Here is a 23347-nt window from a genome sequence, read left to right as displayed (position 1 = left end):
CTTCGACTGTGGTGTCTACTGTGCTATTCTCTGCTATGAGATTAATCCAACACCAATAAACAAATAGGTAAAATTAAAATAAAATGGCAATCAAAAGAGAGAAATGAATGGACCAAGGGAACAGAGCTTAAAATTTCAAAAGTTTAAAAACTAAAACCCTTAACAAGGTTGATTTAGTGATTCTAATCAGTAACATATTCCCACTCACTATCATGATTCTAGTCATAAAAAATTTCTGCGTAATTATTGTCAAAGAAAAATTATTGCTGCATATTTGCTTCCCATACGTACTGGTTTTGTTATCTTACTTTCGTCGATATCTATTTCTCCGGTGAGCATCTTGATCGCAGAAGACATGGTTGGCCGGAGCTTAGGATCAATCCTGAATGCAAAGCAAGGCAATCTTCAGATATTTACAAGCCTCCTCCACACACAACTCCTTGTTTAGTGATATGTCTATCAACTCCACCAATTTCTTTTGCTTATAATGCTCCCATGTCTGTAATAAGAACATAATCTACAATAAGAGCTATGGTCTAAAAATACGATAATGCTATGATTCAAGATTAATGCAATGAATAAGTGATTGATACTAAGAATTATGTTTTCGTATCTCAATTTATTGGTTCAAAATAAAAGTGAAATTAGTCGGGTGTGTTTCAAGATATAATGCAGAAGTGCAGGTGTAATTTTATTTTAGTGCCTATTTGATTCAGTGAGAGCTTACTTCATCTACAACATATGAATGCTTTAACATGTCAAACAATTTTATATATCATTTTGAAATTTAAAATATTACAAGTTCTAACACACACTTTTGTATGTTGAATATGATCATCACGGTAAAAAAGAGGATAAAGACACTTGTAAGGACACACATACTTGCTCTACAATAGATTGGATATATCTCCCACCAACTATCTCCACAAGAAGGATCCCATAACTGTAAACATCTGATTCATGTGTCATGATAACCTCTGGTGCATATACAGACCTAAAATAAAAACACACATCATTGAATTCTTGATATACATAATTGGTGAAAAATGCTTTCCTCATCCTCATATACGAATCAATAAGGAAATCAATGAATGAATAAATGGAAAGAATATCCAAAGCAACTCATAAATGCTTCGAAATTTTGTACCGGCTCTAAATTAAAACACTTACGCGGTGATGATAACACGAGTCACGGATATAAGTTTTGATAGACCAACATCTGAAATCTTAGGTGTAAGGTCTTTGTCAAGGAGAATATTGGTACTGGTTAGTTCCCCGTGAACAATATGCGGTTGTACTTCCTCGTGGAGAAACGCAAGCCCACTTGCAATGCCAATACATATCCTACATTTGCCAATCAAAGTAGATATTTCAACCTGCAATGTGTGGTTGAGCGTCATTAAGTTCTGATAAATACATGTCCATTGTCTCCGAGAAAACTTTACCAAAAAAATGATAATGCATTTACCTAGAAGGGTATGTGCAAGGCTACTGTTGTTGTCGATGTAACTGCAGACCAAAATCGCGTGATCTCCTTCAACACAACAACTATATGATTCAACTATATTTTGATGTTGTGTGTAGGAGATTGTATTAATATTGGTCAACAATGTTACTAAAAATTAATGAAATGTAGAGAAGTTACCTTCAAGCTTACTCAAAAGATCTAAGGAAAGAACTAGGAAAGATGAAGGAAATTCACATACACACCTTCGTGTTGGGGTAAAGGCATTCATTCACATAGTAAATTGTTTGATTATCATCAACAATAGACATGTACTCGATTGTGGACCATTGTTACACCATACATATATATTTCACTGTTGCCTAGTACCTGTATTCCACAGGTCACCGGCATTGTGGATTCGCTTCTGTTCTCTTCAGCCTTGCATGAGTTCAACCTCATCGCCGGGGGTGACGGATGAGAACGACGACGACTGATGGTGTGGTTGTGAGGATATATAACAGAGAGAGAACAATTCACACAAATACCCTTACGTCGTCTTCTAGAAGGTTTGGATCTACGCCTATTCATTCTAGATAATTGGGTATTGCCATGTAATTTTGTTTTTCAGTACTTGTACATTATTGGTGAACTCTGTAAACTTTGTTTGTTCTCTGTTCTAGAACTCCTTGTGCTAGTCAAAAGAGTGTTTCGTTAATGTAAGTTTCACTTTAGTTTGTTAAAAAAAATACAAAAATTTTGTTTTCTTAAGTGTTCTAAAGTCTTCCCAGTCTTAAATTAATGCATTATCTCTTGGTAGAAATTTGGCTAAATTACATTTTTAGTCTTTTAACTATTTACGTAGTATCGCTTTGGTCCCTTAATTAAAATTCGATTTATTTTGGTCCCTTAACTTCTCTTTGTTACATATTTTGGTCATTTCCGTTAGCTTTAATTCAAAAACGTTACGTTGTCTTCATCTTCTTCTCCTCTTTTTCATCTTCATATCATCTCCATCAACCTTCAACAACAAGAATCCCAGAATAAAATAAAGAAAATCTAATGTTTTTGAATTAAAACTAACGGAAAGTGTAACGGCCTATTTTATTATTTATTTATTTTATTGAGTTTAGATGTCTTTTTATAATTTAGTCGATTTATTTTGATGAGTGATATTTTGTTATGTTATATGTTGTTATTTATTAGTATAATATATATGTTATCTGGCGTAGAAATATATTTGTTATTTTTTGTAGAAATATATATGTTATCCGGTGTAGAAATATATTTGTTATTTTGTGTAGAAATATATTTGTTATTTGGTGTAGAGATATATTTGTTATTTGGTGTAGAAATATTATATATATATATATATATATATATATATATATATATATATATAGTAATGATATTTGAACATCCATTTTTTAACAATTTTTGTGACAACCCTCTCTCATACTCTCATTGTACTTTTATTCTCTCTCATCCTTTTTCTCTCTCTATTGTTATATATATATATATATATATATATATATATATATATATATATATATTAAAATAGAATATTGAGGTGTGAGAAATTAGGGAGAAAAGGGAGAAACCAAGAGAAGAGAAGAGAAGAGTCGGAGAAGAGAAAGCGGTAGAACCTTGCGATCATCTAACTTAAGGTAAGGGTGGGACTAGATTTCTCTAATAATGAGTTGTATAATTCTTAAAAAGGGTTTAACCTTGTAGTTGTTGTTAGTTTTGATGTTATAGAAATTAGGGTTAGATTTCATTCATAATCTTTTGTATAATCTCTTTTTATACTTCTACCCATAAGTGCCTATTTGTATAAAGTGATTATTGTGGATTTAATTGGTGAAATTTGTGCTTATGTTTTGATGCAATGTTTGGGTACGTGAATTTGATGTTAATTAAGTTGTTGATGATGAAATTATATGCTCAAGTTATGTATATATGTATACTTGTGTTTTTTCTCAAAATTGGTGAAGTATAATGTTGTTGTTGATGAATTTACTTCTGATTGTTGTTGTTTTTATTATGAGATGTTGTTTTTGATGATTGAAACCTTGGATAATCTTAACCACAGAGCTTGAAGTGAACTTTTGTTGTTCTTGAGAACTTTTATGAAAAATGCGTCAAATAGTGATTTTTGTTGAAATAATGTTTTTGGTCATGTTTTATATGGTTTTGAGTGCCTTAACATGTATTGAAATGATTAGGCAAGTTTTGGGATCAAATTTGGGAATAGGGAAGTTAAAATTGGAATTTTGGGTGAAAAATGGAGTTTTCCCGAGAGCTATCTGTCATAACTCGCCAGGCGAGTGGATTTACTCGCCGGGGCGAATTGCTCTCTGACAACACGTCCTGTTTTATGTTCTTCCGTCTTTTTCACACGTTTCTGTTTTGAATTGACCTTTGGTGTAAACATGAAAGTTGTAGATAATTGTGTTAGCATTCTAGTGGCTTTGGTTTGGCTTGAAAATGATTTTTGGGTTTTGAGATATGATCAAAATACTCCAAGAGGTCTTAGTGAAATTTTATGAAAATTCTGCATAACTATTTCTAGGTCAACCCAAAATTTATGGATTGTCTCCAAACTTCAAAGCTTTTGCACTATGAGTTCAATTAAGGTGTTTAAGAGTATTTAACATATTTTGTGATGAATTTATCTTGGTTTGACGTGAATATCTTTAATTGATGAATTATTATATGAATGTATATGTTGATGAATATGATGTTGTTCATGATTGATGAAGTATTATATGAATGTATATGTTGATGAATATGGTGTTGTATTATGTTGTTCATGATTGATGAAGTATTATATGAAGGTATATGTTGATAAATATGATGTTGTTTATAATTGATGAATTATGATATTATGATGCGAAGTCGTTGTTACTGTTGTTGTGCTAATATCGTTAAGCTGCAAGTTGTCTAAGTTGTTGAAGTTGTCTAAGTTTGAAGTTGTCTAAGTTGCAAGTTGTTAAAGTTGTTGGTTGCTGAGTCCTTGCATACTCATTAAAGTTGAGGGCTTGATGCCCTGTTGGATGTATAATCATTCATATTAAGGTGAGGGCTTGATGCCCTGTGAGCCCTTTTGTGCTCTATAAGTTGGGAGTTTGATGCCATGTGAGCCCTTTTATGCTCTATAAGTTGGGGGCTTGATGCCCTGATTGGTACCACATGCATGTTTAAGTCGTTGTCGTTGCATTGTCAAGTTGATGTTGTTGTCGTTGCATTGTCGTTGATGTCGAGTTGTCGGTGTTGTCGTCGTGTCGTCAAGTTGTCGAAATAATTAATGAGTTGTTATTGAGAAATATGTGAACCATTGTTGATGATGATTTGTTGTTGCATTGTGTTGATAAATTCTCTAACTTAAATTATTGTTTATAGATGTTGTTATGTGTTGTTAAATTCTTTTAAAGAATTATATGCTTATTATTATTGACTGTGAAATCTCACCCCTTCTGTTTGAATGTTGCCTCTACGTGGGTAACGTGCAGATAACCAGAATTAACTGTTGATGTGAGTTGACTCTCTCACGCGTCGTCTCAGGGTCGCTCTGATACGTAACGACGAGATGAGGATCTTTGCATTGTTTTTCATTTGTTACGTATATTTATGAATTATGTTGATGAACCACCTATAATGAAATTTTAATAAGTTGTTTATGTTGAGGTCGTAGTGCCATTTTGTTGAATAATGAAATGTTTTTCCGCTGCAAATGTAATTTGAATTATTGATGAAATATGTTTAAATAAATAGTAATTCTACTCTATTTATCTTTTAAAGTAGTATGACATCCTGTTTAAGTTGATTACTCTGATTATTATGTAAAAAATTTCAAGTTGGGAAAACTGATTGTTACATAAAGGACCAAAATGTGTAGCGGAGAGAAGTTAAGGGGCCAAAATAAATCAAATTTTAATTAATGGACTAAAGCGATACTCCTAAATAGTTAAGGGACGAAAAATACAATTTAGCCTAGAAATTTTGTATATATTAAAAATGTCTATACCACCTGAGCTAAACCACGCATGACCGACCTAAGGGAGCTGGGACTAAAGCAAGGGCTTTACACCCCCAATTTTTTAAGTCTTGTATTTGGTCTGCAAATCTTTTTCGTTTTAAATATATTTTCGTAAGTCAAATTCTTTAAACATTTTTTTGCAACTTGACTGATACTTGGTAAATGAAGAGTTGTAGACTTGTAGTTCATATAGCATAACAAATTTGATTTCAAATGTAGCTATTATATTAGTCATACATATCTTAAATTCCTTTTTTTTCTTCAGATTTCTATTAATATAATGTTAGTTCTTATAAATCTATTAAGATAGGTTGTTTGCAACCAAAATATTGAAAAGTAAACATTTGTGTTAGAATTCAATATTAATTTGTTGTTTCAAAATTTAACATTTGGTAAATAATGTGTATATTAAATATTATTTACAAAATGAAATAACTTTTTTTAGAAAAGTTCTTACCCTAATGAGATTGAGTCTAACGGAAGGAGTTAGACTCACAATCTAATGAGCGAGTCAAGTTCTGACTGCGAGCGATACTAATATTTAGGGTCGTTTTGTTATAAGTTTTTTTTTTTTTTTTAAATAGATTTTTGTAATGTAACATGTTTTTGTTATAATTTTTTTAACAAAGAAATTTTCAAGGAAAGCTTCAAATGAAAAGTTCGTTTGAATAGATTATCTTAAAATGTCATTCTAAGTATTTCATCATTTTGTTATAATTTTTTTGATACTAAAATTTTCAAAAAAATCTCTATAAAAAAAAGCTAATTCAAATTGATTTTCATAAAAATCATTTTTGAAAGATGTCATTTTAAAAAAATATGCAATTTTTACTATGTAAAATCTCAAACAATTAATATTTAAGTTAGTGAATGTCAAAATCTCTTTTTTAACTTATACCAAATGAGTTCTTTCAAAAAAAAAAAAAATTATACCAAATGAGTTTAAAATTATTTCTTCTATTTTTGAATAAATTTCCAAAAAATCCATTTTTTTTTTTTAAATTTAAAACAAACGGGTCCTTAGTGTTTTGACATGCTTCAAATAAGATTACATATTTAATGTTTTTTATTTTTATGTTTCTTTATCACCACACTTAAAATGTCTTATATTTCACTTTGAAAATTGCTTTTTTGTCATGGAATACTTCCTATTGATACAAGTAATTTACTAAAAAGCCCCTAGCAGCAGTTAACCACCGTTGGGCAAACTGGGAGCAGTTAACTGCCGCTGAACCCAACGGTAGTTAACTACCGCTGGAAAATTGCTTTTCTGTTTACAATTCATTTCTTCGGTTATTCCTTATTTCTTGTTCCTTATTCATAACATGCTAGCTACTATGATTTGATAAATAAGCCAATTCCTTATTCCTTATTTCCACAAATCACTAACCTTTGTTGTCTGCCCTTTCTTCTTCTAACACTCTACGAATTCATGGATCACAGTTCAAGGTTGCGACTTTTGAGTTTGCGCCGAAGAAAAATGGATAGTTAACTGCTGTCGGATCCTAAACGTAGTTAACTACCGTCAGAGGCAAAAAAGTCATTTCCATGTATTATTATGAAGTTTTGAATGTCGGAAAAGCAACTGTCTTTCACTTTAAGCCTACAAACGCATTAGACTGGCCCGAAACCAGATGGATTTATATAAATTTTTTGTTAATAAAAAGGAATAAATTTATTTATTTTAGAGTAAAAAAAAAAGAGTTTATTTATGTTAAAAATCGATGGTTTATATAATGAAATGAAAGAGAAGCATATTCTGTCTTGACCTGTTTCTTTCACCCACAACACAACACAACACAACACAACACAATCTCTGTCTGTTAAGTTACTCTCTTGTTCTGAAATACTACATTATACTAATACTCACAAGAGTGTTTGTTTAATCTATCTTGTTATTTTGAAAAATGGATTTTGTGTTTTTTACTCCTAAACCCCACACTTTCATTTTGAAACCACCCTCTTCTTCTTCTCTTCTATTTCATCCTATCAAGAAGTTTCACTCTTTGCCTCCTCTCTTTGCTTCTTCTTCTTCTAAACATGTCAAGATTCAATGCGAACTCAATGGTTCTCTTTCTGCTGATTTTGACGCTCGTTTTGTTGATAGGGTATGTATTACCCCCTTTTCTGCGTTTATTATTTACCTTCAATTTTACTTCACAATTGTTTCTTTTCTGTTTATTTTTGTAGTTGAATTGAATAAGAACAGTTTTTTGTTGGTTATTCACTTTTCTATGAGAAAGGGTTCACTTTCATATAACATTATTGTGTTTTTATCAGACACTTCTTATCGAAGACGTGTCCGGTGTCTAACATGTATCAATGTCTGTCACATGGTGATTACATTTAAGTTAGTTTAATGATGTCATTTTCATCAATTATGAGCGATAGTGCTTCGTAGGATTTTATTGTCTCGGTGTTGTTACTATGAAAGAGTTTTTTTTTTTTAGGCTAAAATATGATTTTAGTCCCTGCAAATATGCCTTGCAGGGATCAAAAACTACAAAACTGGTTCAGTTATAATGTGCCACGTATGCAAATCATCACAAAAGTGGGGTCAGGGACTATTTTCAAAAACAAAAAATTTTGCAGGGACCAAAAACCTTTTTTTTTTTTTATTCTGGTAGGTTGTTTTCCTTAAGTTATAGTGTTTGCAACAATGTTTTGTACTTATGTCTGCATTTTGTGGCATTTTCCATTGAACCAACTGAGAAGCTTTTACTATATTGAACGTGGAATGTGGAATTAGGCATTAAACGTGTTGAGACAATGCTATGTTTGCATTTTGTGGCATTCTCAATTGAACTACTAACCTAACAGTTTTACTAGTTTGGATGTGGATTGTGGAATTAGCGTTAACAACACAAGAAAATGGCATGGTTTTATATGTTGTTGTTCATGTTTCTTTTTCTCGAATTGATGGTAGGAGGAGTGTGCGTAATTCACTTTCTCGTATAGATAGTATTCTGACTTGTGGAATGTGAAGTTGATCATTCTCTTTCGAGAATGCGATACTTAAATCAGTCTCAGATGCCAGGATCTGAATTGGACTGAAGATTAAGTCTTGGAACAGTTTTTATCCTTTTCTATAATAAATAGGACAATGATTATTCTCTCTAAACATTTTATCAGTTGGTGGGTATACATTTAAAGATATATGATATAAATTGATTCTATCTTATGACATAATTTTTGGAAGGGTTTGAGTAAAATTAACAGATCATGAGAAGTGTGCTTGTTTAGGAGGTTGCATTGCATCACTCATGCAATATTCTTTCTCTGCTATTACTCTATACCTATCTCTTTCTTAAGATTTGTGTTTGGGTTCCTAGTAGAATTCAGAGTATTATGCGACACTTCTGTCTGTTAGGGAACAATGAAACTAACAGGGATCAATTGTTAATCGGAAAGTTTGTTTATTGTTCACATTTTACTTACTCAACAGGAAGGAAATCCGCTCTTGCAAACATATCATTGAAGAATTGCTTAGCTGTTTTAACCCCAAATTTTTAATTTGTCATTCTTTAGTGCATCGGGCTGCCCTTTTTTTCTAGATGTAAGCCTTTCGTTGTTGTATGATATTCAATGCTAGGCGATAAAAAAGAAGGAAGGTTAATGTTGTGGAGCTGATACTGCTATGTTGGATTGGATGAATGGCCACATAAGACAAGATGAAATTAGGAGTGTCGTTTTTTTAATGGCAGATTAGGAATGTCGTTATTTGAAAGAAAGTTGGGATAGTTCTCATCATATAGAGAAAATGGTAGAGTTTTGTCGTAGATGGTTTGCACATGTATGCCCAATCATCTTAGAAGGGTCACTATGGAGGATAGACAAGGCGAAGGATAGTCAAATACTTAGAGCAAGAGGAAGATCGAAGAAAACTATGTCAACCATCAAGAGAGATCTAGAATTAAAATGTCGACCTATATACATCATCCATGACAGAAAATGTTGGTGTCGTTTAATCGATGTAGTTGACTTTACCTAGTAGAAAAGGGCTTTGGTAGCTGTTTTCTGTTCTTGTTTTTGTTTTGAGAATTTCTTATCTCTTTAGTAACACCCCGCTTATTAAAATTTTGTCTAAATGTAAACTTTGGTCCCTTCATTATTTGTTGTTTGTTATAGAATTTGGTTGATCAATATGGTCCTTCTGTCATATGATTACATATTTCCACTTGGAAAAAAGACACAATACACTAGAAGATTAATGAGTGAGAAACATTATATGTGCATATGATAATTTTTTGGCTCTATATATTTAATTTTTTTTTGGATCAATTTGGTTCTATATACGTAATGCTATCATCTCTTATATTTACGTCGTTTCTAATCGTAATTTATACAAAAATCTCACCATATCATCTTTTGTTTTTCCCTCTGCATATTAGTGTTCACGGACATATATTGTTTCAAATTTTAATTTTAATTATTGCTCTACTGGATTCAGTTATTTTGTTAGCTTTTAGAATATATAGTACAATGTTTGTTATGAAATGGTTTTAGACAATTGTTCTATTGAAAATAGGATGTCAGTATGCCAATAAATATAGTAGGTTATTTGTTACATTGTTAATGGGATATTACTAATGTAGAAGAATATTTGGTTTGACAATTGAATTTCTTTTCTAGCAAAAGGCACTGGAAGCAGCAATGAATGATATAAACAGCTCTTTCGGAAAAGGCAGTGTTACAAGATTGGGCAGTGCTGGTGGAGCATTAGTGTATGTATCTTCTTCACATTCTCTATCATTTGTCTTGCCTATGCATCATCAACCAAACTGTTTTATATAGTTTGAAAAACATGACTTTATGCTGTCATTGTTTTCTGTGAATTAGAGCGCATAACATGACAGGTTTTCTATTGTCTGGAATGTTGCAGTGAAACTTTTCCCAGTGGATGTTTGGCTTTAGACTTTGCTTTAGGTGGTGGTCTTCCAAAAGGAAGAATTGTAGAGGTATTGAATTTAGGCTTCATGTTGTCATTCATTTCCTTTGGTGAACTTATTTACATTTTCTGGGTTCTTGGTCGAGTATAGTATATATTGTGCTTAAGCTTTATTAGAATATGTAACAGTAGTTTGTTAGGATCTAAAAACAAACCTTCTAAGCAAAATGATTTTAGGGGAAGTTTGGAATAACAGTGAGTTTGAAAAAATCATGGTGGCACACTGATTTTGCCAAATTAATTTCAAATCCAAACATTCATCTAATCATTAAAGATGTCCCAATTCCATTTATTTTTGATTCTGTGATAGAACTGTTGATTCTATTGTTTTTTTATCCTCTACTTATTTATACTTCAATGGGAAGCCGACATTATCTGCTATATCTGTTTCCAGATATTTGGACCAGAAAGCAGTGGGAAGACCACCCTAGCACTTCACGCTATTGCAGAAGTACAGGTAATTCGTCTGGAGTTTTTCCAATCACTAATTCCTGATGATAATTATCAATTATTCGAAGTATGTATTTGAAATCATTGTGCAATTTTGTTTATGTTGTGCAGAAATTAGGAGGCAATGCAATGCTTGTTGATGCAGAGCATGCTTTTGATCCAGCATATTCTAAAGCGGTAGGAGTGGATGTAGAAAATTTAATCGTGTGCCAACCAGATCATGGAGAGATGGCTCTTGAGAGTAATACCTTTGACTTGTGGTTGTGTTGGAATGGATAAGATAATTTTGGTGGTGCCCATATTGCATTATCAGGGTGCTGTATGGTGTCTGTGAATTGATTGAACTTTGCATATTGTAGTCGCAGATCGTATGTGTAGATCTGGCGCCATAGATCTTATTTGCGTGGACTCCGTCTCAGCTCTCACTCCCCGAGCAGAAGTTGAAGTGAACATCTGTCTTTCTTTGTTTGTTTTAGGTACTTTTATTATGTAATTTAGGAGATTGCATTTTTTTAACCATATTTTTTATATAAATGTATAGGGAGAGATTGGAATGCAACAAATGGGATTACAGGCTCGTCTTATGAGCCAAGCTTTGCGTAAGATGTCTGGAAATGCCTCTAAAGCTGGTTGTACTCTTATATTTTTGAACCAAATAAGATATAAGGTACTTGTAATTGAAGATTGCATGCGTTTAATTATGAGCACCATCTATTAGTAATTGCTTAATCACGAGTTCAATGATATATGCCACAGTTAAATCTCTTATTTCTGTTATATGGTTTGTATTTCTCTTTACTTTTCTAGATTGGTGTCTATTATGGAAATCCAGAAGTGACAAGTGGTGGAATTGCCTTGAAGTTTTTTGCATCAGTTCGACTAGAAATTCGTTCTATAGGGAAGATAAAGTCTGTAAGTACCATGGCTTTTTCATGGCACTGTTATATATTATCTTAAACCTTTCTGTTACTAATTTGCCTTTTTACTCCAAAATATCAGCACTTTTTACATTCAAATGATCATTTGTTCCTAATATCTTTTGATTATAATATCAAAATTGTTTAATTTGAAGAACTACTCTGCATTTTGATTTCCGTTTAGGCCAAAGGAGATGAAGAAGTTGGCCTTAAAGTTCGTGTAAGAGTGCAAAAGAGCAAGGTAGCCACAATATTTATATATCTGAAATTTTTTCTTTTGTGTTGTTTTTTTCATTATTCACGAACTTTTATGTCAAATTTGAAATTTATAAAACTTGTAGTAAGGCATGGACTCGGGTTTATTGGTGAGTGGAAATCCCCACCTTATAAACTTATTTATAGGCCTAAAACCATAACTAGCCGTTACAACATTTAGTCCGGAGAAGAATTGATTCCTCAGTCCCTAACTTTCCAGAACTTGGCAACAAAATAATGATACCACATGTCATGGAGGATGGTACCACCCTCTGATACTATGTTGAAATTATGGGTTTTAGATAAAAGAAATAGAAGAATAAAAATAATTATGGTAAATGACGTTTGATAATTAACCTTGTTAATATTTAAATAACTAGTAAATAATTATATTTACGTTGTAAATATATTTTAGCTTACTCTCTAAGTTACTTAGGATAGAATATTATGTAGAATAGTCATTATGTAAATATATCCTAGCTTAGTCTCTAAGCTACTTAACTCCTATATAATAAACCTTCCGTTGTGCTATTAAGACACACAGTTTTCATCATATGTCTCTCTTTTCTCTCTTTATTCAACATGGTATCAGAGCCTATTCAAGATCCACTGTTCGGATTCAGCATTGCCACACTTCATGCCCATTGGGTCCGAGCGTGAGGGGGTGTTTTGGAAATCCCGCCCCGAGCGTTAGGGGGTGTGTTGGTAACACTAACTCCTATTTATAGGTATATAAGTCTCCTAATTCTAAGTAAATAGTAAAATTAGGAAATAAATTATGATAAAAATTAGTAGTGTAGAAACTAATGATAATCCAAGATACTATAATATACTCCCTCTGGTACTATTTATAAGAGAATTTTTGGTCCAATTTATAAGAAAATGTTACAACTTTTAAGATGTATTTATTGTTTGAATTACTATTTTAACCTGATGTAGCATGTTGTCTTTTTAATATTACCGGGTGCATTTAATGTCTCACAATTTTCCATAAGGGGTATATGTGTAAAAACATTCAAAAAGTTAAAACAATAAATGAGCTCATAGGTTTTGATTGTTTTTTGTTTTTGTTTTTGATTGTTTTTGTCTTAAAGTCTAAGACATTTTAAGATATTTATTCATATTTTAATAGACCTTTCAAGCTAAAACTTAAAGGCTTTTAAGCTTGTTAGACATATACCTTCAAAAGAGGTGGCCATAACCAACTGAAGAAACCATTGCTGATTTTAACAAATATCATTCAAACCAAACAAAAATGATATTGGGCTAGACATTGTCTTAGCCTGAAGTAACCAACTTAAATGTGGTAGAGGTCACACTTTTTTTTTTTGTGGTTCTGTCGGAGGCTTAGCCATGACGTCGGTTGGATGATGGGACCACCGAAACAACCAAATTAAGAGAGTTCATCTGTGGCTGGTGCAGATGACTCAGTCTTGATGTTTGTTGGATGACAGAACTACCAGAGACTTGGAGAGATGACCGATGACCAACTTGGAATTGGTAGCGAGACAAACATATAGTCATTTGGCATGAGACGAGACAAACAAATTACGACTGTTGAGATTTTGACTATCTCGGGTTATTATACAAGAACGTGCATTTGATCACATGCTCAACTGTTGAATTTTCAATCAATTGTTATTTTTGTACTTTATCCTCTAAAGGGGGTGTCCTCATTTTAGAGGAGTCAAATTAACCTCACATTGTACTAGATTGTTTATGTTTATTAAATAAGGAAACAAATTAGAAGCCTTGTTGTTTCAGCTTCTTTCTATTGAAAAAATCACTTTTGACAAAAAAAATGAATTGGTTGAGAATCCGATTATTTTGAAAAGATTTTAGGGTACTTATGTAATTGTAACCGAACAAAAAATAGCTTATGCCAGTTTTATGTAAACTCTAAAAAAATAAATCACCTTTTATGCAACCTTGAAATCACATTTTCAAAAGCTAAAACTAATAGAAATGGAGAAACTCCATTGATGAGTTTGAGAAGCTTGAGTTGGTTAGAAGAGAGAGAAAGTAGTTAGAGGAGAGAGAAAGAGAAGAGAGGGAAAACTGAATTTGGAAAATGATAATATTTTGTTGTATTGATTATAGAGATGATTACATGTATATATAGTAGCTGAGACTAAGTGATAGCTGCTACTTCTTATAAGGCAAGCTTATCCTAAGAGACTCATTTACACTAAACTTACTTGAGTCTATATTACAACAGAGACTAATGTTTATATTCTAACAAAAACAAGGGATCTAAATATTGAATAACTCACCCTTAGCAGATTATCCATTCTTGTCTAGATTGTTCTGAAGATTAATCAAGATACCGGAATATTATTTACATCTATCGGAATCAGATATAATTGTTGTATTCTTCGTTGTCTTAATTTTTTTTTATTGTGGAGGTAATTAACTTGAGAAGTTGTTTTAGGTGTCAAGACCTTACAAAGTAGCCGAATTCGATATTTCATTTGGAGAGGGAGTCAATAAGCTGGTAAGTGTTGGAGCATAAAATTATCTTTAACATTTATTGAATACCATTATTTTGAATTTTCATTTTGAATGCAGGGTTGCATTTTAGATTGTGCAGAAATGATGAATATTGTCTTAAAGAAGGGCTCTTGGTACAGTTATGGGGACCATCGGTATTGACTGAAAACTCTTGGACGCTTAATATTTATACATTTGATAAACTCTTTGATTATTCTGCTTTGTGTTTTACATCCTCCAACACTGGGATTTGTGAAGGAAAATTTAGTTGAGCTACTGTAAAATTGATTTGGAAGTAAATTAAATTATGCAGTTTTATAATCAGTCTGTGGCAGAAAAAGTTTTAAATGACAAATGTTCAATTACAGTAATCATTCATTGGTTCATAGGCAATAGCTTGAAATAAAATTAGACTTGTAAAGAGAAAGACGGACAATATAAGATTCAGATTTCAATTATGATAATAAATCTGTGGTGTAACCATATAGCAGAGATCAAATTAGATAGGTAAAATTATAAATACAAGTACCACAGCATTTCTAATTATTGTAGTTGCATGATGTAGTTGGCATATATGCAATGAACCTAGACACTGTTTACATTTCAACACTTTCCATTTGATTCTACATGCTTTTGTGTTTTACATGACATTCTTTTCATTATGATGACGCCTCCTGCCTTCCGTGTTTCTTTTTTATTCTGTTTATCTCTTTTGTCATCTTTTCTCATCCTTCTTTGCCTTTCCCATTGTTTGTGTCTCAATGGTGGGCGGATTCTCTTTGTATTTGAGTTACAATGTCTTAATGTTGATCATCCAAATCTGTCTTGAAACAGGTTAGGACAAGGAAGAGAGAAAACATTGCAGTACTTGAAGGAGAACACACATCTTCTAGAAGAAGTTGAAAAGGTAGGATGATCTAATCCTGCTATATGCTACAAAACGCTAAACGCTAACCTCTATTTATAGAGGTACAAGACTCCTAATCCTAAATAAATAGAAAATTAGGAAACAAATCATAATAATAACTAAGTATTATGGAAACTAAATTCTAGGAGATAATTTCTAGAACATAAGAAAATATCTTGATAATATATTATGTTAGAGAATCGTAGTTATCTTAATGACAGAGTATCTGGGACTATCTCCTAAGAGTAGTTTATTTTTACCTATTATTATGATTTGCTTCCTGCTTCATCTATTTATTTAGGATTAGGAGTCTTTTATATCTATAAATAGGGGCTTAGTGTTTAGTCTTTTGTATTATATAAGTATAAATTTATTATCAATAATATACATAATGTCATTTCCAAAGTATTTATTATTCACCTTCTTATTTTATAAAAAAATCCACAACTTCAACATGGGATCCTAGTGGTACGATCTTCAATGACCTGCCCGTCAGTATTTTGCTGCCCAGTTCTTGAATGTTTAGAAGTTGGAACTGTAACAACAGTTGTCTTCATAATTCATTTTGAAGTCACCCTCTTAGTGTTTATGTTGCTTTTGCTCTATTTTTTTTTTGGACACTTTTTACCTTTGTTTCGGTGGTCACATGTTTGCTTCAACCGCCGGTTCCTGATGCTTGAAGTCCATGTGCTTCTACTCATCAATTGGTTGGTGTTTAGCCTCTAGTAGTTATGTTTTCTGCTTCTCGTCAGCTCCCAATGGTTGTATATGTGTTGTTGGGTGGTTTTGCTTTTGGTTTGTTTGCGACTCTCCAACAATGGTTTTACTTTGGCTCTTGTATTTATATTCTCCCTGTTGTATAATTTTCATGTGGCTATCTGTGTAGCATGGTGTGGGCACTTTGGCTGCCCCACAATTATTTTCAAACCTCAGTTTATCATTCAAATTTGGTTAAAAATCGTGATGCCACCAACACTACCGACACCACCTTCTGTTGTAGTATCGTTAGGACTTCCACTTCAGGTAGCACCGGTCCAATATTGTTTCAGTATTTTATGAATTTGTGTCACCATCAAATGAGGGTTTGAGTTTGAGCTGTTGTTTGCACTAGCTCAATATTGTCTCAGTTTGTGTTGAAGCTGTGACGTCTTCTGGTTTGGGATTTAGAAAACTTCTTAACAATTTTTCATTACAAATATCCTAGTTCATCCGGAAAAGTCATCAATAAAAGTAACAAAATATTGATAACCCAAACATGCAACAACACGACTAGGACCCCAAATATCAAGTTACTACCAGGTCAGGGGGAACCACTGAAAGACCCTGGCAGTTATCGACGTTTTGTCGGCAATTTCAGTTTGGTTTGCTTGCTATTCATGAAAGTTAAAACTGGTTCTTTAGTTGGAGTTTGGTGGTTTGTTCTTGATATGTTTTTGGGTTTAATTATGCCGAGTTATATTTTCTCTAGAAAGGGTATATTTTAACAATATTGAAGTTTAGTAAGCTTCAACTCGAGGGTGTGTGTAAGAATTTAAGACAGTATCTTGGAATGTTGTTGTGATATTTTGTTAGAGCGTCCTAGATTGTCTACTTCCATAAAACTTGGAGTTAGTATTTAGTCTTTTGTACCATCTGAGCTCAAGTTATTAGCAACAATATTACATGATACTATCTTTCAAAAGTTTTTGTTATTTCTCTTCTTGGATTGTCCTAAAACATTACGCTTCAGTTAGCTTTATAAGTCTATGCCTTAACTTGGTCTCTTATTCATTGCACTTTGTATTTTACATTTATCAACCAATATTCTTAATTATCCAATATTCTATATCCTGCCAGAAACTCTCATATTTCATTAATTCATCAAGTGTTTAGATTCATTAAAACTAACGATTTTATGACATGAAATGTCTCTAGAATCAATAATTCATGATGTTGCATGCATGAATGATGATAGGTTTTAGTTTTACTTAGTAGTTACAAAGATGATTGCAGCATTTTCCAATGCTGATTTAGTTAATTTTGCCATTTTGGTGAAAATGCTTAGCATAAGGCAAAAATAACTTATGTACTTCAGTACTTCCATCATGACACTTGCACCATACACGAAAATATGTCTCGTAAGTTTATGGTTGTATTGCAACAGTTTGTGAGTACAAGTTTAACTTTTGAGATTTGCATGTGTTGCATACAAGATATGTATGATTTTATTAGAAATCATAGAGTAAAAGATTAAATTAATATGCAGGTCGTTCGGTCTTCAATGAATGATGGAACTAACCAAACAACCTTCTCACATACGAAGAATAGTCCAATGCTTCCTCAAGACGAAGATATATTTGAAGAAAGTCTGTGACGAGGAAGTTGATTTTTCTGATAAGTTTGGGTGATAGATTGCAGGTTTATAGAATTGAAAATATTCTTTCTTCAACATAAATGGAACTGGAGGTAGCTTCAATGATTAGGTTGTTTTTCTTTTTCATCCTGTTCCATGATATATGTTTATGTAAACTGATGACATATGAAGCATAGAAACAAAAAGAAAGGTAAAATTGAAATTCAGAGTATCTTTGACTCGACCAGTTTAATGGTCGAATCGGTGATGCAATCGGTTGAACAGGTGATTAAAGTGATGCCTTGGTCGGGTAGTCGGACTGGCAAGTCATATTATATTTTACATCTTTTATTTCCTTTTTAGTTTTTAGTTTTTTGATCAAATTTTTTAGTTTTAAATTTGGTTAAGCTTGTCTCATTAGCAAATATACGAAGTTAGAAAAACAAATTGTTATTAATTTTATGAAGTGGTTATATTTGTTCACTTAAAATGACTAACCATTCATATTAACATTATATACTTTAAAAAAAAAAAAAAAAAATAACATTATATAATTGAACTGTTTTTTTTTTTACAATATCTATACATGAACCTTGAAATAAACAAAAAAAAATGTTATTGTCTACTGAAGGATGATGTGAATTTCAGAGTTTGGCGGCGTAGGATTGAGGTTTTCTGCGGTGCCAACCTAGTTGGGATGTCGGTGTTGTGTCTCTTGATACCTATCCTCTCTCCTTGCCTAGCAAAAAAAAAAAAAGCAATAGTTTTTTTTCTTTCTTTTTTTTAACAAAAATTTATATGAATAGTGTGGTTAAAAAGTCCTGGGTCATCTCGGTTAAAAAGTAATTAGCATAGTTAATCATGTTTATTTAGGATTGGATAACTCAACTGCTTTGAGTCAAAAGATTAAAGAAGTTGAAGAGTTAAAGGTCTATTTAAGATTCGTGCAGGGTAGACCAAATTCAGACATATAAGTATAAGCTTAAAAATATATGAAAACTGATTTTAATGTATCAAGTGTGATTATCTTGCAGGAGTACTTCATTAAACACCAACATGCAATGATAATACAAATTGTGGCTGAGTTCTAGTTATTAATAAGTTATAGTTGAAGCTATTAATAAGTTATAGTTGAAGCTGAATTGATTAAGAGCACTTTTTTTTATTAATAAACTTTGAAAATGCAAAGACATCATTTATGTTATTACTATGTTTTAGGGCAAAATTAACACTAACAAATTTAACATCATATATGTTTTGTTATTTTTACAACATTAACAATTTTGCTCAACAAAAAAAAAAACTAACAATTATTACTATGTCTCCTAAAAAATATACTTGATTAAAAAACTATTATTACTCTAATTTATGCAAAAAGAAAAGCAAATTTTCAGTTAAAAAGGGGAAAAAAAAAAAGAAAAAAGAGAGAAGCAGTCCACAAGTTAAAGCTCAATTGACAAAATGTCAAAATTGTTAGGTTGAACATCGTGACAGAAGTTCGAACCTTGATTCCTCTACTTATGTGTGTCAATTTTTAATGACTATTGTTATTTCGACTACTACCAAAAAGAAAAGGAGAAGCAATTACAAATATGAGACGATGAACTGATGAAAAGGAATTATATTATTTTGCCAAACAAATCTGTACCATCTACTCTTTCGATGTGGTTAAAAAAAATCATAGTTAAATTTATTTATTTATTTGCTATAAATCACATCAAGACACATCCACATAAAATATTTCAACAATCAAAGTATGGAATTTGTATTGTTTAAGATTCAAATTTATTTTGTCAAAAAATACAAATTCCTGATTTTAAAAATATATTTAGAATTCAGTAAATTTCTTATGATTAAATCTATGGTTGAAAGTGCAAGTGACCATGTTGGTGCCCAACAATCATGGATGCACTTTATAAGCTACCTTGAACTTTGCATGGTTCAAACTTCAAAAAGTAAACATTCATCTTCAAATGTCAATCATCTTCACCATTACCATCTTCAACTTAAAATCCATAAAATTCAAATAAAAAAAATCTAAATCTTCAAAATTGTTGTAGCTCAAATTAAAACATAAAAACACCAACCTTACAAATTGAAGAAATTAAACTTGGGATTTTAACATTTGTTGCAATTATCGAATCACCAAAATAACTCTTCTTTCTGCACCCACATAACGTAGTCCATTGTCGTAATACGTCTTCCTAGTTGAAACCGATCGAAAAAATGGGGTAATGTGTAAGACCCTGAACCCCGCATATAATATTTAAATAATAATTCAATAATTAATCAAATACTTTGATGTGTTACTTTTCTTCAATCATCACATAATAAAAATTCCATCATGTAATATCAAGTCACAGCGGAAAATAAGTCTCACCATCATAAAGTCATGCATCATATCTCAAAGTAGATACATCAACAAAATGAACTCGTGGTTCCTCAACAAAATTTGATAACATAAATGAATTTCCAACAGTCCTAATCAGTGCAATACTAAGCTAGACACCAAAGAAAATGCGGTAAAGACGAGTAGGCTCCAGAGCCGTTATTGGGGGTACTCACTCAACTATATGTCCCCAACCTACAAGTCTACACTGCAAGGATGTAGGCGACCAACAACCACTGGAGGGTGGGATATACATTCAACATAAAGGAAATATGAACACATGTATTGTTCAAGGATAGACAGATATGTCATGTATACAATTATTAGATATTCATCATGTATAAACATCAATCTATTTCACATATACATATATATTCATGTCATAAAGTCAACAAGTCTAAAACAACATCTTAAAGCATAAATATAAATATCATTGACAATTAAGGATATCAAGGTATACACCATTCATATGTAACTACAATAAACTCATCACCAAATATCACATGCTCAAATGATATTCATATGAATTCTCATCCAAGTACTTATATAGAATCAACAAATCTCCAATCATCATCTCAAGAGTATAAACAAAAAAATCTTCATTATCAACGAAATTACCAAGATGAATGCACATCTTCCACATAGTTACTCATAGTCAATGCACATCTTTCATATCGTATGCAATGAACCTGACTCGACTCTATATGCATGTATACCAGATTTTGGATATCAACGGTATTTTACTGAGTGATCCCACGACATCTTGGACGTTAGAGATATATTACTAGGTGGTCCCACGATGCATGAATATCTCACCATGACTCGACAATGCACAACATTTATACGACTCGACAGTTACACACCAACAACATCGTCATATCATCGTCACAACCATATCGTCATGCATTCATCACATCAACACCGTCCTATATTTATCACATAGTTATATAATTCACTTCATTATATAACACATCACCACATCACCGTTTAATCACATCAACATATAATTCACATCATCATATTAAGTCAACATCTTTATATCATCATATCATCAACTCATTTTGTAACACCCTATTTCTATTAAAGCAATTAAACATGCGAATAATTCATATATTCAAGAAATAGACGCTACTTTCACCAAATCAAAGGAAATCAAAATCGAATCAACGGTCAACATGCATGTATATAAAACCTCATCAGTCGCAGCGGATACAAATTCTTATACATCAAGCATACATGTCATGTGATCTCAAAATACATAAGCATAAATCTCCAAGTCCGACACATGGACAAAATCTCAAAATATAAAAATAATCCAACAAGATCTAGAGCTAACAACAAAACCCCAGATCAGAGCCAACTCTACTCTAAGACCCGATAGTGGAGAAAGCTCCCACTATCCACCAACATCAGGAACTCACCAAGCTACTAGTCCTGCACAACGTCTACTCACCCCCACAGGCAAGTAGGCGGTTAAAACCACTGGGGGTGAGTATTACATCAACATAATCAATAAATACAGATAAGCAGGAATAGCATAATCCAATATCATGTAATGAATCAAAATAGATAAATTCCATACATGCATTAACACACAATTCAAGTCTCACCGTCATATATTCAACGAACACATCATCATCAATAATCAGCATTCACAATTCCACTACTTCCACGAGTTTATCAATTCACATAATTAATCATAACATGACACAACAATCCATCAAGTACAAACATCACCATTAATCACTTACAACCACAAGTACATCAAGTAATTTCACAACTAGGACTCATGTCACCTCATGATATGATCCTAGACACAACACCTATATGCATGCGGTACTGGTCATCACCAATATTTAGGCCGTCGCCCATCATCACCAAAATCATCACCAATTGGATATATAAACATATCCGTCATCACCAAATATGTATGCATGAACATATGACTCAATAATAATGCATATGTCTACACAACAACTCACCAAATCATCACCAATATTTATTTGCATTTATGCAATCACACCAATAATTCATCACCACATATATAATCAATAATACATATCATATTAACAATGTATATGGACTCACCAATATCATCTCATCATTACAATATTTCTCATATATCAAGTAAGAGAACATACAACACATCATGTTAATATCATATCCAACATATCATAATTCATCCATACATCTCCATTTTCAAAGTAAAACCAATTAAAGTTCAAAGGAACCAATCTCATCCATTTCCAGAAATTCAATAATCATTAAGCAACATTAATCCCATTCCATTTCTTAAGAGAAATCACATTCCGGAAAAATCGACATTCTAAGTAATTTTCCAAATTAAGTCTCAATTTCACAAACCAAGTCTCAAATACTCTAAAACCTTTAATTGAACTTATAATAAACAGACTTTGAAGTTTGGAAACAATCCATAAGGTTTGGGTTGACTTAGAAACAATTGTGCGGAATTTTCGTAAAGTTTTATTAAAACCTCCTTAGAGTATTTTCTTCATAACTCAAAAACAAAACATTATTTTCAAGTCAAACCAAGGCCAATGGAATGCCAACTCAATTGTCTAAAACTTTCATGTTAAAATCGAAAGCCAAAACAAAACGGAAACGAGTGAAAACGACGCAAAACGCGAAAACATGGGATGATGCAACTGGGCAGCTCGCCTGGCGAGGAAGGTTGCTCGCCATGCCGAGTTAACACAGTAGCTGCTCGCCACCAGCTCGCCTGGCGAGTGAGCACAGTTTCAGAAAATTCTGTTTTACGGGAAAAATCCATTTTCACCCCAAAATCCCAATTTTTGACTTCCCATTACCCAAATTCGATCCCAAAGTGCATCCAAACGTTTCTCAACATGAAAAGACACTCAATTTCATAAAACCACTTAAATCAAACATCATTTTAAACCAAAATCACCATTTGATCCATTTTTGCAAAACAACCAACAACATCTCAATTCTCACCAACAATCATGATATATGCACACCCAAGTTATAAATCATAAACAACAACATATCTCAGCAACAACAACATCAATTGAAACTTGATTCTCACCTCAATCCAACAACAACATCAATTAAGCATAATTTCACAACTACCCCTTTTCATACATTATGAACATGTTATTTCATCACCAACAATTCATTTATCATTCAATTAACAT

The 23347-nt window shown here is 32.3% G+C and overlaps 2 protein-coding genes across 3 annotated transcripts; one reads left to right on the top strand and one right to left on the bottom strand.

Moving 5' to 3' along the window:
• Window positions 1-206: 206 nt before the first annotated feature.
• LOC25502472 (cold-responsive protein kinase 1) lies at window positions 207-2104 on the bottom strand. 2 transcript variants are annotated; one of them, XR_005643348.1, is made up of 4 exons: window positions 1469-2104; window positions 1171-1376; window positions 883-994; window positions 207-499 (listed from the first exon to the last, which is right to left on the bottom strand). XR_005643348.1 is itself a non-coding variant. In XM_039828384.1 (3 exons), exons 1-3 carry the CDS (start codon window positions 1398-1400, stop codon window positions 377-379), a joined length of 465 nt encoding a protein of 154 aa, XP_039684318.1. In that variant the 5' UTR covers window positions 1401-2104; the 3' UTR covers window positions 207-376. The 2 variants fall into 2 exon arrangements, 1 of the variants encoding a protein (XP_039684318.1); XM_039828384.1 differs by having other exon boundaries at window positions 1171-2104.
• Window positions 2105-7238: 5134 nt separating this feature from the next.
• Window positions 7239-18144, top strand: LOC25502471 (DNA repair protein recA homolog 1, chloroplastic). The gene is made up of 13 exons (XM_013590005.2): window positions 7239-7591; window positions 10116-10207; window positions 10366-10441; window positions 10826-10888; window positions 10993-11122; window positions 11241-11326; window positions 11423-11548; window positions 11689-11793; window positions 11983-12039; window positions 14485-14547; window positions 14622-14698; window positions 15378-15450; window positions 17696-18144. The coding sequence occupies exons 1-13, from the start codon at window positions 7391-7393 to the stop codon at window positions 17801-17803; spliced, it is 1257 nt and encodes a 418-aa protein (XP_013445459.1). The 5' UTR covers window positions 7239-7390; the 3' UTR covers window positions 17804-18144.
• Window positions 18145-23347: the final 5203 nt, after the last annotated feature.

This window comes from Medicago truncatula, chromosome 8 (assembly GCF_003473485.1).
Source record: "Medicago truncatula cultivar Jemalong A17 chromosome 8, MtrunA17r5.0-ANR, whole genome shotgun sequence".
In the NCBI taxonomy this organism is placed as follows: domain Eukaryota; kingdom Viridiplantae; phylum Streptophyta; class Magnoliopsida; order Fabales; family Fabaceae; genus Medicago; species Medicago truncatula.
The sequence above is the reverse complement of the archived record's forward strand: the minus strand, read 5'-3'. Positions and strand labels throughout refer to the sequence as shown.